Source organism: Bufo gargarizans, chromosome 1 (genome assembly GCF_014858855.1).
Source record: "Bufo gargarizans isolate SCDJY-AF-19 chromosome 1, ASM1485885v1, whole genome shotgun sequence".
Lineage (NCBI taxonomy): Eukaryota > Metazoa > Chordata > Amphibia > Anura > Bufonidae > Bufo > Bufo gargarizans.
Window position 1 is genome coordinate 423,793,200 of NC_058080.1, and position 16,137 is coordinate 423,809,336.

Here is a 16,137-nt window from a genome sequence, read left to right on the forward strand (position 1 = left end):
TTATTATAATAAGAGTTTTTTTTCTGAATTTTCATTTTTAACTTTCCCGGGGAATCACTAATAAAAAAACTATGAAAGTGAGATATCATAATGTAGATGACAATCTCTTCCTAACAAGGGTGGAAATTGCCCTGTACCTCAACATGGATACAGATGTCTCCTTATTCATTGCTCTACTTGCTCTGCTAGATTTATTTCAAGCAGGCAGCTCAGAGGTTGTGTCCTTTCTCAGGTTGTATGTCCTGTCTGCTGTAGCACTTTCCCTGTAACTGCCACAGCTTCTAACAGAGTCCTAGTCCTGACAAAGGGGGCAATCCAGCCGCAGAAACGCGTAGACTACCTGTGAATAAAGATACCCTGCATAAACTTCACCACCTCTGATGTATTATTCATCTAAACCTCGGCAGCACCTCAAGTGATCCTGACCTGTTTTTCAAGTTATAAGTTGAAGATTTAAACTGAGCTCGTGCGACCACCTCACTGAGGTGAACAGGAAATAAAGAAAAGAACAAACAGCAGGTGCAGGCCGAGGTCCTGCCTCTAATGGACCTAAGGGACCCTCTCCTATCTCAAGAATGGGGCACCAAAGTAAATGGAGAGCATGCCACACCTGTGTGGCCACCCCTGCATTACAAGCTATGTGAAAATAGCTGAGAACTAAATCTCACAGCAGTAAACAGAGAGGACACTGTGCATGCTATTTAAGATACAGTAGTAGTGGCACCATATCAAGCATCAGACCCAAAGTACATAAATACAGTACCAGAAAGCAAGATCATTACATTATTACAGCACCAGACCAAGCCCATTACATAAATACAGCACCAGAACCAAGCCTATTACATAAATACAGCACCACACCAAGCCTATTACATAAATACAGCACCAGAACCAAGCTCGTTATATAAAATCAGCACTAGAACCAAGCTCATATAAATGCAGCACTAGAACCAAGCTCGTACCATAAATGCAGCACAAAAACCAAGCTGAATGCATACATGTAGCACTAGAACCATGCTAATTACATACATAAAGATTCAGAACCAAGCCCATTAAATATAGCAGCACCAGAACCAAACTCTTAACATAAATACAGCATCAGAACCAAGCACGATACATGTATACTGCACTATTAATAAAGCTGTTTACAAAAATACAGCACCATAAACAAGCTCATTGCAAACAGCACCGTAAACAAGCTCATTACAAACAGCACCAGAAATAAGCTAATTAATAAATATGGCACCAGAACCAAGCTTATTACATAAATACAGACCTAGAACCAGGCACAGTACATAAATGCAACACAAGAGCCAAGCACAGTAGAGTGTCAAACTACAGCTCCCAGTATGTCCTGAACAGGTGTGAAGGTATGCTAGGAGTTGTTGTTTCACAAAAAGGAATGCTAGGCATAATCATTTACATTTAGCTACTTACATATGGCATCTTCTCTAGAGTTCTTCTGTTTCCTCTTCTTTCTATTTTAGACCACAACAGTTGGCTTCTCCAGGCTATGATTCATCTCTGCAGAGTTTGCCGCCTAGATGTCTGCATCTTCTCGCTTTACCAAATCATCCAAAGCATCCTATTAACTAGAAAATTGATTAAAATGGGTTGGCCACTTTCTGGTTACTGTTGATCAATGTGTTTGTAAGATGATTATATGACAGTCAGTAAAATAGTTTTTGATGATACTCTGTGCCATTTTCTACATTTCATAATGTATACCCTCTTGTTTGCTAAGTCTTCTTTGCTCTCCGCACAGAGATCTTGTCCATAAAATGGCTGCAGATAGAGGGTCATGTGACTAGACAAATCACCTCCATGTAATGTCTCTATTCAAATTCACTGCATCTGCCATCTGCATTTGAACTTTTGGGAGTTTAGTGCAGTTGCTTTGCATTTGAATTAAGAAAACTGAATGATGTGTTTGGTCACATGACTCTCCATCAGCAGCCATCTTATGGACAGGACCTCTATGCGGACAGCACAGAAGATCTGCCTAACAAGGGACATGGCTTATGAAATATAGCAAACAGCACATTTGTCACGCTGGTGTGTGGCAGGAAAACACCACACCGAGCATAGGAGGAAAAGGAGATACCGGAATAAGGCCTGGAAACTAGGGAAGGAAGATGGACACCTCCTAGAGAAAACCCTAACTCCAGTCCTGACAGACTACCAGTATGAAGAGGCCCCAAAGGTAGGCAAGTTCATACAACGGATACCTGGAATCCTATCTCACCCTATAGGACCCTGGAACTAATGTCAGGACTGAGTCTACCTGTTCCTCCAAAGGGAAGGATGAACAGGAGTCTCCTTCAGGCCTAATGACAAACAACAGGGAAAGGCAACACATAAATATATTAAAACAAAATACAAAAGGGAACAGAAACACTTATCTTCAATGAGGCTTTTGTAGCACCAGGAACTCAGCCGAGAACCAAACACAAGCTAACCACGAGTACAACAGAAGCTAAAAAGTGCATAGCATAGTGGGAGAAACAACAATATAAATGACCACTATAGAAACACCTGGGGATGGAAGGTGTGGCAAGCACTAGAAACAATCATTTAATCCAAAAGGAAAACATGTTAGATCAAATCACATGTTGCCAGTCTCACAGATCCCCTGCCACCTGTCGTGGGAACGTCTGTGACAACTTTATATCAACAAAGACTATATTAGTAAGTGCCATTTAGTCATCTTCCATACCTATTGGTCAACAGTAGCCAGAAAGTATATCAGTCAGTTTTAGTTTATTCTACCCATTGCACTTAGAGAGGAAAGAAGTGCATCATGTGTAGGGCTACAGGAAGAGTGAAAAAAATGAGAGATCAAGGCTACTTACTCACCTTATGGTGTTGCACCAAGAGTGCAACATCTTTCTGTGCCTTAAAAAATATAAATACGCTTCTGAACGCCTTTCTTCCAGGTCTAGGAATGGCCCTTGTCAGTACAATAGGATACAGAAGGATAAAACAGGATGCCGTGCTACCACAAGTATAATGACAATAGGGACTTTCATTTGTTGACAATAGAACAATGCGTTTCAGAGATGAACTGTTCTCTTCATCTGCTTCACAGACAACAAGGTCTTGAATAATTTTGCATGCAGGAAGAGCTGTCAACCAGTGGGCAGGGGAAGCTGCACAGGAGTGGGAGAAACCCTAAAATTTTTTAACATTCTTCATATGAAAATACAAAATCAAATCATACTATATGAACTCAAATGCTAAACATCTCCCATCTGTTCTTTAATCCCCTTAGATAAGGGAGCATAGGAAACTTAACATATCCACTTGAAATTGAACATTATATTCATTTAAAAAGAAATAAAATAATAATAATTTTGTGAATGTATACATGAAGCAAAGTGAAACACTTACTCTGTCATCCAAATGTTATTTATATTATAGAACCTGTAAAATGTCAAGATCCGGGTGACTTGGAAAATGGACATTCTTCTGGTGACTACTTTGGTGTTGGAAGTGAACTGACATTTTCATGCAATGAGGGTTATAACTTGAATGGAAGCGTGAAAGTAACATGTTTGGAGTCTGGAGAGTGGAGTGGTGAAATACCCTACTGCCAAGGTACAGAAAACTGTTAAAGGTGATATTTTTTATAGTGACATTATTATAATAACGTGCATTTTTACACATTATTGCTACTAGTGTTGTGCTGCCAACCTTCTTACAACAGTTTGAGAAGTCCTCTTTCCGCATTTCACCTTTAGCTTTACTATGCTCCTGTGTTCATACTAAAACTTACAAAAAAAGTTTGCTGAATTTAGTATAATGCCTAACCTTATTAAGCCTGGTTTATACTCATAGGTCTGAGCCGGCTTTTTACTATGATATTTTATTAGGGTTGGAACAACTGTGTTCAGTAGGTATGACGACTGTGTTCAGTAGGCATAAATGGTATTATGAGGAGCAAAATCAATCATAATAGGTCAGGTTTCTGTCTTAATATAAACAGCAACTTTTTGTTGCCTGGTTTTTCAATTTTGAAAATCCAGCTACAGCTATATTCGAGAGGAATAAAAAAAGTGTGGATATTAACATATATATGAAAAATGTGGCAATCTGAGGTAAAATCATATGTTGGCATATTTTTTGGCCACACCGGCGTCACCTGCAGTCACTACGTGTGTTCTTACTCACATTACAAAAATTAAAAAGTTGTACAAATAAAAACTACACCAAATTTATATTTTTACTTTTAATAATATGTCTATTTCAGAAGAAAATTATTAAATATGTTCACTGTTCTGTAAGGGAATTTTCTATCAAGGCAAAAGTGACCATGTTGCCTATAAAAATGCATTTTAGCTTTCATTTTCCAAACTGTGTTAGAAAGAATAAGTGTGAAATCTCATGGGTTGATGAGAAAGCTTACAGTAAATCAATGTTATTATAAAGAATTAACTTACAACCAGCTCAGCCCTGGTGATAATCTGTTATTGCTGTGACAGTTTATGTCTGGCTGTACTATACATAGAGTAGAGACGTATGGGGTATGGACAAATGATTGGGCAACCATTAATACATGGTCTGAGTCAGCCAGATTGGGAAAAACTTTTATTTAAGTGACTCTCTGCTCTGGCTTATAGTGGCCATATGGACAGGAGTTTGCCTCACAAAACAACTCCTTCAACCCAGTAATGATCGCCAATACGCCTTTTACTGGGTCACTAACAGACCTTAGGCTAGGCAACCACCATTTTTGGATGGTGTAGTCTAGGCATTGCATTGGTCTCCTTTATAGTGATTCGCAAAATCTTGGCTCGGATCAGTAGAAGTGCCAATCTGGACAGGTTAACCAGTTAGATGCGATGGTCAATAGCAACCGTGGCATCTTAGTTGTTTAGATTTCCTCTGTCAGGCATTGCAAATTTGATTGTGGGGTGCAGATGTCTTAATTAGGCAGAAAATGTATAGGGCGTCTCTCCTTTTGTCTGATGATGTAGGTGCTCCAGACTAGTGTTGCACCATATTCACCAAGAAAAATGCAAATAGAAAAGTGAATGGGCACTCTGATAAATGGAGTTGCATAGACGGTTGGTTCACATAAATATCATCCAATAAAATCAATGGGATTATTATTCACAGAATTGCAATGCAATACAAAAAAAAGAAGAATATAAAAGAATAAAATGTAACAATACAATATCAGGTCAGCTGGTAGACTGTACAAGAAAAATAGCATCTATTAGAATGAGGTCGGTCCAGAATCGTATAGCGCCCAGAGTGGCACGCTGAAGAGTGTGTCCCACAGGCAATAGTGGTGCTTATGCCAACTTATTGTGATGGCCTAAAACGTGCACCAAATGCTAAAGAAAAACAGGTGAATCCTTTCAACAAGTGATGGGAGGAATTGGTATATTTAAAAAATGTGCAAAAAGAAAAAATTAAAAGATATATTAGGAAGAGTATATGATTGTGTGTCACCAGTCTAGGTTTGAAAAAAGGTGGTGGTAATCCCAAGGTGTAGATATTGCTGTGTAAATCTCTGCCACTCAATAGAAGCTTACCTGGTATTCTGGTACAACTTCATCTGTTTCTTCTATTCAAAGGTTTCCCTGGTAAGTGTATCTTTTATACAATGTTCCTAGTTGCCACAAATTGCACAGAGGAATAGCGATATATTGTGTCTATTTCTTGCTCTGCTGTTAATACATCGATAAAAATGCAAATATAGAGAATTGTTGCAGATAATGAATAGTGAGATCTGAGGCCTTTTTTTAACCCACTAAGAGGGAGGACAAACTGAACCACTATCAAGACATCCTATGTAGTCAGTTGGCCACTCCCTATGTGTGCCATTGCCCATTCTCATGCAGGTCTGACCGGAGGGGCCCTCTGCGCTCATGTTCCACTACCATGGCTGCTCGGAGAGGTGGGAGGGCAGGAGCAGTTCCAGCTCCCTCAGCAGCAACTTAATTATAGAGTCGCTGATGAGCAGTTTTCTTCACCCGCCTACTGAAGAAACTACACACCAGCAGCAGCATAGACATAGAGCAGAACCTGAACCAGCAGGTTGTGGCATACTTGGAGTGCACCCTGCCACCCCACATTGAAGATCCCCTGGACTACTACGCAGCCAAACTCGATTTGTGGCCGCAACTGGACAAGCTTTCCTTCTCAGCCAGCAGTGAGGCATCAGAGAGGGTGTTTAGTGCGACGGGAGCCATAGTTACCCGACTCGTCTATCCACCCAAAATGTGGAGAAACTGACCTTTGTGAAGATGAATCAGGCATGGGTCAGCCAGGATTTAAACACACAAGTGTCTGTTGCATCAGACTAGATCATCCTTGGTGCCACACCTAAACTTTGTCAAAATAAACCTGTCTGGCCACTAGCTTTAGTTACTATTCTGATGCTACCACCAGCCTGCTGCCACAAACCTGCTGCCAGGTGCTCCTACTGTCACCCACCATCTTCAGCTGGTACTGGTATTGGCTCCCCCTCACCACTTTGTCAATGGGCACTCTGTGGTCACCTCATGCTGCTGCTACCGCACCACTCTGTGGTCTCCTCATGCTGCATCCACCTCACCACTCTGTGGTCTCCTCATGCTGCTGCCACCTCACCACTCTGTGGTCTCCCCATGCTGCTGCTACCTAACCACTCTGTTGTCTCCTCATGCTGCTGCCACCTCACCAATCTGTGGTCTCCACATGGTGCTGCCACCTCAACACTGTCATTGGGCCACTCTGTGGTCTCATCATGCTGCTTCCAGCTCACCACTATGTCATTGAGCCACTCTGTGGTCTCCTCATGCTGCTGCCACCTCACCACTATGTCACTGGGCCACTCTGTGGGCTTCTCACACTGCTGCACCCTCACAACTCTGTGGTATCCTCATGCTGCTGCCACCTCACCACTATGTCACTTTGGACTTCTCATTCTGTTCCCACCCTCCCCACTCTATGACTGGGCCACTATTTTGCCTTTTTTGGCCTGGATAACATCACCATTTATTTGACCCTTCTTCTGATCTGTCAGAAGACAGGAAAAATTAGACACACACCGGATCCTGTCCATGCTGCAGCTGTAAGGCCCATATGACATGATCCCTATTTTGCATCACAATTGGCTTATGATTTGGTAGCCAAAAGCAGGAGTGGGTACAAAAACAGAAGACATTATTCCATTCACATATTCATCCCTGCGTTAGATCCACTCCTGTTTTTTTTTTGTTTTTTTTTACCTTAGCAATACTGATGGATTACTGACAAAATACTGACCATGTAAAGGCTGAAGCTCAACAGACAGGATCAGTTTATGGGGGGTTATTGTTCTGACAGATCAGAGGAAGGGCAAAAAAATCTGTGACATCAACAAACCAACTGCTGACACCGTCTCCACTCTACTTGTATCAGCGTTTAATAGAACAGGTCCTGTAGAAATCTATGTGGAATCAGTGAATCGGTGTAAAAGAAGTGTGCTCTTTCACGCTAAAGTAGAATCTTGGGCCTCTACACGGTTCTTTATACCTGGCGCTAACATTGACCTGTAAGGCTGAGTTCACACTTGAGTCAGGTTTTGGCCCCATAACTGCCCAAATAAGTGAAGTGTGAATTGATTCTAAGAGCAACACTTGTCATCTGCGTGTCATACGGCCTCACAGTATTATTTCACTACCACAGCAGACTCCCTATGCGTGTTACTGCAAGGCACAGTGTTCTACACCACTATGAAGGCTCTCTGCAGCCAGGAAATTGCTGTTTTTTTTAAACAAGATTTGCCATGAATAAATTCCAATCAAATCAAATCTTTTTGGGAAATTCAGCGAACAAACCAAACCATTTTTTTTTTTACATTTGCTCATCTCTAATTGCAATCACTCAGTGTCACTCTTAAATCCCCAGCCTGGCTCTTGGGTTGGAAGCTGAACCAGGACCTAAATTGGCCCAACTTCCAGCCTCACTGATAGGGGAACTAGCTGAGTAAACTCCTGACAGAAATAATTTACAAGCTTTGGACTAGATTGTAGCTAAACTTGAGACTCTCACCTACTGTAAATTCATTGTATAAAAAAAACATGACTAATTAATACAGTATGAAAATAGCTTGATGTGACGGCTGTCAAGCTTCTCATTTCTTCATTTATTAGTAGAATACCACACCAGCTTTGGGAAAAACTACTTATAGATTGGCTGCTATAATACTGATATAGTAAGAGCTATATCATTTTACATGGTGTTGTGAGGAAATATAATCCTAGCAACTCAGATCTTTCCCAAATTACTCCAGTTTTCAGCTTTAGACTTAGTGACTTACCCAATAGTGATAGGGCGTTAAAATCTCCCTTATTCCTCTTGGCTCATCTCTGTGGAATTTCTCCTGGGACTGCTCTCATTTAGACAGATTGTATTAAATTATTGTTGCCATTTACTAGTGAAATGTAAACTTTACATGGGACATGCTCACCTTTAACCAGCGGATGGCAGATAGTATTACAGGTAGTGATGGATAAACATCTGCCGGGACGGTTCACGAACGAGATCGAGCGAACACGATCAAATGTTCGCGAACCTCAAGGTCCCATTCATTTTAATGGCAGGCGAACCTGAAAAACCTTCAGCTCATATTTGCAGCCAAGAAATAATTACTAGAAGTGCACAAATAGTCCCACAACATGGACAGTGACATACCAGGTGTAGTATTCGAATTTGCGATCTCCATTCATAAATTTTTTCAATGCGAAATATCGGCAATATAATTTTCACGTACACGCATGTGCACATCAGTTATAATTATTTTTTCCAATGTCATTTGTCACTGTGTGTAGCAGAGGGAACGCAGCAATACTGCAAACAAATTCTGCTGTACCCAAATGCACTATATAGAAAGTATAATATTAGTATACACCCCACTTCTATCAGTTTTTTGGGGGGGCGACTGGTATATCACACCAGTTATAATAATTTTTTCTAATTGCGTTTGTCCCTCTATCTAGCTGCAGTATCTCTGCAGAACCACTCACCACTGCTGCACAATACAAAACCACTATAATATGCTTTCTATGTTAGAAAGTATATTATAAGTGTATTACACCCCACTGTACTGCACACCTATGAATAGTACACCTATACCAGTCCTTAAAAGGACTTTTGTGGACCTATTTTATAGCCCTGCTCCACACCGCAACCTTTCCCTAGACTGACAAAAGACTGAATGTAAAATGGCAGCCAGATCAGGTCTATTTATAAGGTAGAGGGTATGTCCATGTGCTAAAACTTTTCAATTGGCTGTCCTGTACCACCTGATGGATGTGTCATGGGTCAAAGTTCTTCACAATGTAAAAGAATATGGCGGGTGCTAATATTGCCATATGTTCGCATATTCGGCGAATCGTGAACGAGCAAAGTTCGCCGCGAACTGACCGCCAAGCAAACCGCAAGGCCATCACTTATTACAGGGAAAGTGTAGTCAGGGAGAAAAGGGAGGAGAAGTGGAGAGATTTTTCATTACTCCAGTGTCTGATATCACTGCTAGCTGGATCAGTTATGTCCTGCCCAACCCTTTTTGAGAAAAATCTAGCAGAGAAATGCATGTGTGTGAGTATGTGTGCGACTGTGTGTATATCTGGGTGCCAGTATGCCCTCCTGTACATCATTTTAGTTATTGGATGCCAGTGAAGGACTTGTTGCTATCACTATAATCAAGGAGGAAAAATGATATGGTACCACAGACAACTAACATGAGGCATTCCCCAGGCGTTTTAATCTTTTTTAACAGCAATTCTGTATGGTCAAAGTAGTAAATATGGATGGAACATCTGGTGGATAAACTAAACTTTACAAATATCTACGACAAACAAGGCTTTTTAAGCCTGCAAAAAGATTTAAATTATTTGATGAATTAATTGGTGGCAGTATTACACTGCCAGATCATCACTAACGAGCATTCATACGAACGCATGTTAGCAATTGCAGCTAGCCAGAACCGCAGGGTCAACACGTGAGGTGCACGGTGGACCAATGAGGGGCCAAATAACAACACAGTTCATATGTTTACTCACGGTTAGCAGAAAGCCTCCCTGGGCTGGCAGCACAGTGTTGAGGTGGACAGCACGAAATCCTCCGGGGCACGCTCTGTGGTAGGGAAGCATCAGCCAAGATGGAGGTTGAGGTACCCTTGATGTCAGAGGTGCTTACGGTGCTTGTTGCGGCTGAGTCCCTTGATGGTATTTGTCATGACGCCAGTACCGTTAATGGTGGTACAACCAATGGTAAGAATGAAGTAGACAGTGGTAGTATGCAACTCACAGCTTTTACTGATGTTGGTTCCAGTTGTAGCATGTACATCAGATATAATACAGTCTTTTGTGATTTAAAGGAATCCCGTTGATCCACTGTTAATCGGTTTGGCCGGGTTTAGCTTAGCTTGAAGGTTCTGTATCAGTGTAAATTGGTGAGGTTGCCTTTAAGACCTATTTGGTATGCTTAGTCCTTTCTGTTTCTGTAACTTCCAAGCCCTTAAACAGTTAGCTAATCTGTATTCTTTAAAGTATGGTGAGGCTGCCTGTAGCTAGATTGTCCTACACCATGTTAAAGGTGTCCATTAAGCCTTTAGTAATGGCTGTTATCACTGATGTCTCTCTTTAGCTTGGTTAACTTCTTCCAGGGACAAAAAAACTATCCTCTGGCTTTCAGGATGTAGGTTCTAAGAAGGTCACAAAAGGAAAACGCTCTCCTGCGCCTCATACCTTGGCTCTACCTCATTTCTGCATTTGGCTTCACCCACTAATGTGTGGTGTGTAGCCTCAGAGTACCACTGACTCTGCTACTCTCTCACTTGACTTCTTTCCTTCTTCCTTCTCACTACACTCCGCCCTCTTTCACTAGGCCTGACCTAAGTATTTATATGACCTACGTGCTATCCCCATCTAGTGGTGGGATGTATAAATGACACCAGACCAGCCTATCAACAGGGATACCAGAGGTGTTGTTGTACAAAATGACATGCAAGATGATACAGTTTTAAAGTTATTTTGCAGTTCCTACGTATCTTGAGTGGGACGCTGCATACCCCCATGGTAAAATATAAGTCGCCCTCGACGTTGGTAATATCTGAAGCTGTGGAGCTCTAAGCCGATTCCTGAAATACACCAAATACACACCACCAAATATACAGTCGTGGCCAAAAGTTTTAAGAATGACACAAATATTAGTTTTCACAAAGTGTGCTGCTAAACTACTTTTAGATCTTTGTTTCAGTTGTTTCTGTGATGTAGTGAAATATAATTACACGCACTTCATACGTTTCAAAGGCTTTTATCGACAATTACATGACATTTATGCAAAGAGTCAGTATTTGCAGTGTTGGCCCTTCTTTTTTAGGACCTCTGCAATTCGACTGGGCATGCTCTCAATCAACTTCTGGGCCAATTCCTGACTGATAGCAACCCATTCTTTCATAATCACTTCTTGGAGTTTGTCAGAATTAGTGGGTTTTTGTTTGTCCACCCGCCTCTTGAGGATTGACCACAAGTTCTCAATGGGATTAAGATCTGGGGAGTTTCCAGGCCATGGATCCAAAATGTCAACGTTTTGGTCCCCGAGCCACTTAGTTATCACTTTTGCCTTATGGCACTCCATGGTGCTCCATCGTGCTGGAAAATGCATTGTTCTTCACCAAACTGTTGTTGGATTGTTGGTTGAAGTTGCTGTTGGAGGGTGTTTTGGTACCATTCTTTATTCATGGCTGTGTTTTTGGGCAAAATGGTGAGTGAGCCCACTCCCTTGGATAAGAAGCAACCCCACACATGAATGGTCTCAGGATGATTTACTGTTGGCTTGATACAGGACTGATGTTATCGCTCACCTTTTCTTCTCCGATACACAGCTCATAGCCTGGCTATGAGCTGTGCGCTGCAATTGGCCAGCACTGCAGCAAGGGACACGCCTCCTACAAAAATTCAGTCCAATACAACAGACGGAGCTGAGACACCGGAGCATATACCGGGCGAACGGAGCGGCGCCCAGACATGCTAGTAAGTGCAGGGGGACCCCCGGGCGCCGCTCTGCCCACAGGTATAGTTAGTTTTTAGTTTCTATATTAGTGAAAGGTCCTCTTTAACCCTCAGTAGTGTGGTTGGTCAAGCTATCACACCAAGTGCATTTAACCAGCAATAGTCTGTTCATTTTTTGGCCATATACTAAATCAGGGGCAAGCTGCGCCCGTCACCAAGTGCATTTAACCAGCAATAGTCTGTTCATTTTTTGGCCATATACTACATCAGGGGCAAGCTGCGCCCGTCACCAAGTGCATTTAACCCTCAGTAGTGTGGTTGGTCAAGCTGTCACACCAAGTGCATTTAACCAGCAATAGTGTGGTTATTTTTTGGCCATATCCCAGTCTAATTCTGTCACTAAATCCATACCGGTCACCCAGAGCCTAAATACTAGGCCTCAAATTTATATCCCGCTAAATCTCTCGTTACCGCTGTCCTGTTGTGGCTGGGAAAGTTATTTAGTGTCCGTCAAAGCACATTTTTTGTTCTGGGTTGAAATACAATTCCCAATTTAGCAATTTCATAATTTAGTGGTTTCTGCTATATCAGAGCTATTTGAAATCTATCCCTAAAAGGGTATATAATATTCAAGGTGCACATAGGGTCATTCAGAATAACTTCACACACACGCTACTGTGCATTTCCAAGTCCAATTCTGTTAGTAAATCCATACCGGTCACCCAGCGCCTAAATACTAGGCCTCAAATTTATATCCCGCTAAATCTCTCGTTACCGCTGTCCTGTTGTGGCTGGGAAAGTTATTTAGTGTCCGTCAAAGCACATTTTTTGTTCTGGGTTGAAATACAATTCCCAATTTAGCAATTTCATAATTTAGTGGTTTCTGCTATATCAGAGCTATTTGAAATCTATCCCTAAAAGGGTATATAATATTCAAGGTGCACATAGGGTCATTCAGAATAACTTCACACACACGCTACTGTGCATTTCCCAGTCTAATTCTGTCACTAAATCCATACTGGTCACCCAGCGCCTAAATACTAGGCCTCAAATTTATATCCCGCTGAATTTGAATACAATACATTGGGCCAAATAATATTTTTGTTGTTGTGGTGAACCATAACAATGAGGAAAACATCTAGTAAGGGACGCGGACGTGGACATGGTTGTGGTGGTGTTAGTGGACCCTCTGGTGCTGGGAGAGGACGTGGCCGTTCTGCCACATCCACACGTCCTAGTGTACCAACTACCTCAGGTCCCAGTAGCCGCCAGAATTTACAGCGATATATGGTGGGGCCCAATGCCGTTCTAAGGATGGTAAGGCCTGAGCAGGTACAGGCATTAGTCAATTGGGTGGCCGACAGTGGATCCAGCACGTTCACATTATCTCCCACCCAGTCTTCTGCAGAAAGCGCACAGATGGCGCCTGAAAACCAACCCCATCAGTCTGTCACATCACCCCCATGCATACCAGGGAAACTGTCTCAGCCTCAAGTTATGCAGCAGTCTCTTATGCTGTTTGAAGACTCCGCTGGCAGGGTTTCCCAAGGGCATCCACTTAGCCCTTCCCCAGCGGTGAAAGACATAGAATGCACTGACGCACAACCACTTATGTTTCCTGATGATGAGGACATGGGAATACCACCTCAGCATGTCTCTGATGATGACGAAACACAGGTGCCAACTGCTGCGTCTTTCTGCAGTGTGCAGACTGAACAGGAGGTCAGGGATCAAGACTGGGTGGAAGACGATGCAGGGGACGATGAGGTCCTAGACCCCACATGGAATGAAGGTCGTGCCACTGACTTTCACAGTTCGGAGGAAGAGGCAGTGGTGAGACCGAGCCAACAGCGTAGCAAAAGAGGGAGCAGTGGGCAAAAGCAGAACACCCGCCGCCAAGAGACTCCGCCTGCTACTGACCGCCGCCATCTGGGACCGAGCACCCCAAAGGCAGCTTCAAGGAGTTCCCTGGCATGGCACTTCTTCAAACAATGTGCTGACGACAAGACCCGAGTGGTTTGCACGCTGTGCCATCAGAGCCTGAAGCGAGGCATTAACGTTCTGAACCTGAGCACAACCTGCATGACCAGGCACCTGCATGCAAAGCATGAACTGCAGTGGAGTAAACACCTTAAAACCAAGGAAGTCACTCAGGCTCCCCCTGCTACCTCTTCTGCTGCTGCCGCCTCGGCCTCTTCTGCTGCTGCCGCCTCGGCCTCTTCCTCCGCCTCTGGAGGAACGTTGGCACCTGCCGCCCAGCAAACAGGGGATGTACCACCAACACCACCTCCGTCACCAAGCGTCTCAACCATGTCACACGCCAGCGTTCAGCTCTCCATCTCACAAACATTTGAGAGAAAGCGTAAATTCCCACCTAGCCACCCTCGATCCCTGGCCCTGAATGCCAGCATTTCTAAACTACTGGCCTATGAAATGCTGTCATTTAGGCTGGTGGACACAGACAGCTTCAAACAGCTCATGTTGCTTGCTGTCCCACAGTATGTTGTTCCCAGCCGCCACTACTTCTCCAAGAGAGCCGTGCCTTCCCTGCACAACCAAGTATCCGATAAAATCAAGTGTGCACTGCGCAACGCCATCTGTAGCAAGGTCCACCTAACCACAGATACGTGGACCAGTAAGCACGGCCAGGGACGCTATATCTCCCTAACTGCACACTGGGTAAATGTAGTGGCAGCTGGGCCCCAGGCGGAGAGCTGTTTGGCGCACGTCCTTCCGCCGCCAAGGATCGCAGGGCAACATTCTTTGCCTCCTGTTGCCACCTCCTCCTCCTCGTCTTCCTCCTCCTCTTCTTCCACCTGCTCATCCAGTCAGCCACACACCTTCACCACCAACTTCAGCACAGCCCGGGGTAAACGTCAGCAGGCCATTCTGAAACTCATATGTTTGGGGGACAGGCCCCACACCGCACAGGAGTTGTGGCGGGGTATAGAACAACAGACCGACGAGTGGTTGCTGCCGGTGAGCCTCAAGCCCGGCCTGGTGGTGTGTGATAATGGGCGAAATCTCGTTGCAGCTCTGGGACTAGCCAATTTGACGCACATCCCTTGCTTGGCGCATGTGCTGAATTTGGTGGTGCAGAAGTTCATACACAACTACCCCGACATGTCAGAACTGCTGCATAAAGTGCGGGCCGTCTGTTCGCGCTTCCGGCGTTCACATCCTGCTGCTGCTTGCCTGTCTGCGCTACAGCGTAACTTCGGCCTTCCCGCTCACCGCCTCATATGCGACGTGCCCACCAGGTGGAACTCCACCTTGCACATGCTGGACAGACTGTGCGAGCAGCAGCAGGCCATAGTGGAGTTTCAGCTGCAGCACGCACGGGTCAGTCGCACTACAGAACAGCACCACTTCACCACCAATGACTGGGCCTCCATGCGAGACCTGTGTGCCCTGTTGCGCTGTTTCGAGTACTCCACCAACATGGCCAGTGGCGATGACGCCGTTATCAGCGTTACAATACCACTTCTATGTCTCCTTGAGAAAACACTTAGGGCGATGATGGAAGAGGAGGTGGCCCAGGAGGAGGAGGAGGAGGAGGAGGAGGAAGAGGGGTCATTTTTAGCACTTTCAGGCCAGTCTCTTCGAAGTGACTCAGAGGGAGGTTTTTGGCAACAGCAGAGGCCAGGTACAAATGTGGCCAGCCAGGGCCCACTACTGGAGGACGAGGAGGACGAGGATGAGGAGGAGGTGGAGGAGGATGAGGATGAAGCATGGTCACTGGTGCGTGGCTGGGGGGAAAGGCAGGACGATGACGATACGCCTCCCACAGAGGACAGCTTGTCCTTACCCCTGGGCAGCCTGGCACACATGAACAACTACATGCTGCAGTGCCTGCGCAACGATAGCAGAGTTGCCCACATTTTAACCTGTGCGGACTACTGGGTTGCCACCCTGCTGGATCCACGCTACAAAGACAATGTGCCCACCTTACTTCCTGCACTGGAGCGTGATAGGAAGATGCGCGAGTACAAGCGCACGTTGGTAGACGCGCTACTGAGAGCATTCCCAAATGTCACAGGGGAACAAGTGGAAGCCCAAGGCCAAGGCAGAGGAGGAGCAAGAGGTCGCCAAGGCAGCTGTGTCAATGCCAGCTCCTTTGAGGGCAGGGTTAGCATGGCAGAGATGT

The 16,137-nt window shown here is 44.2% G+C and overlaps 1 protein-coding gene across 3 annotated transcripts in view; it reads left to right on the forward strand.

The window, feature by feature from the left end:
* Window positions 1-16,137, forward strand: part of SVEP1 (sushi, von Willebrand factor type A, EGF and pentraxin domain containing 1) — a 250,409-nt gene that overhangs the window by 91,672 nt on the left and 142,600 nt on the right. For all 3 annotated transcript variants that reach the window (XR_006387049.1, XM_044271731.1, XM_044271743.1), the window contains exon 17: window positions 3,421-3,597. Coding sequence is in view for 2 of the 3 variants with exons in the window: in XM_044271731.1 (XP_044127666.1) it covers window positions 3,421-3,597 (177 nt within the window). In the remaining variant the exon portion in view is untranslated. The remainder of the gene's footprint in view (window positions 1-3,420; window positions 3,598-16,137) is intronic.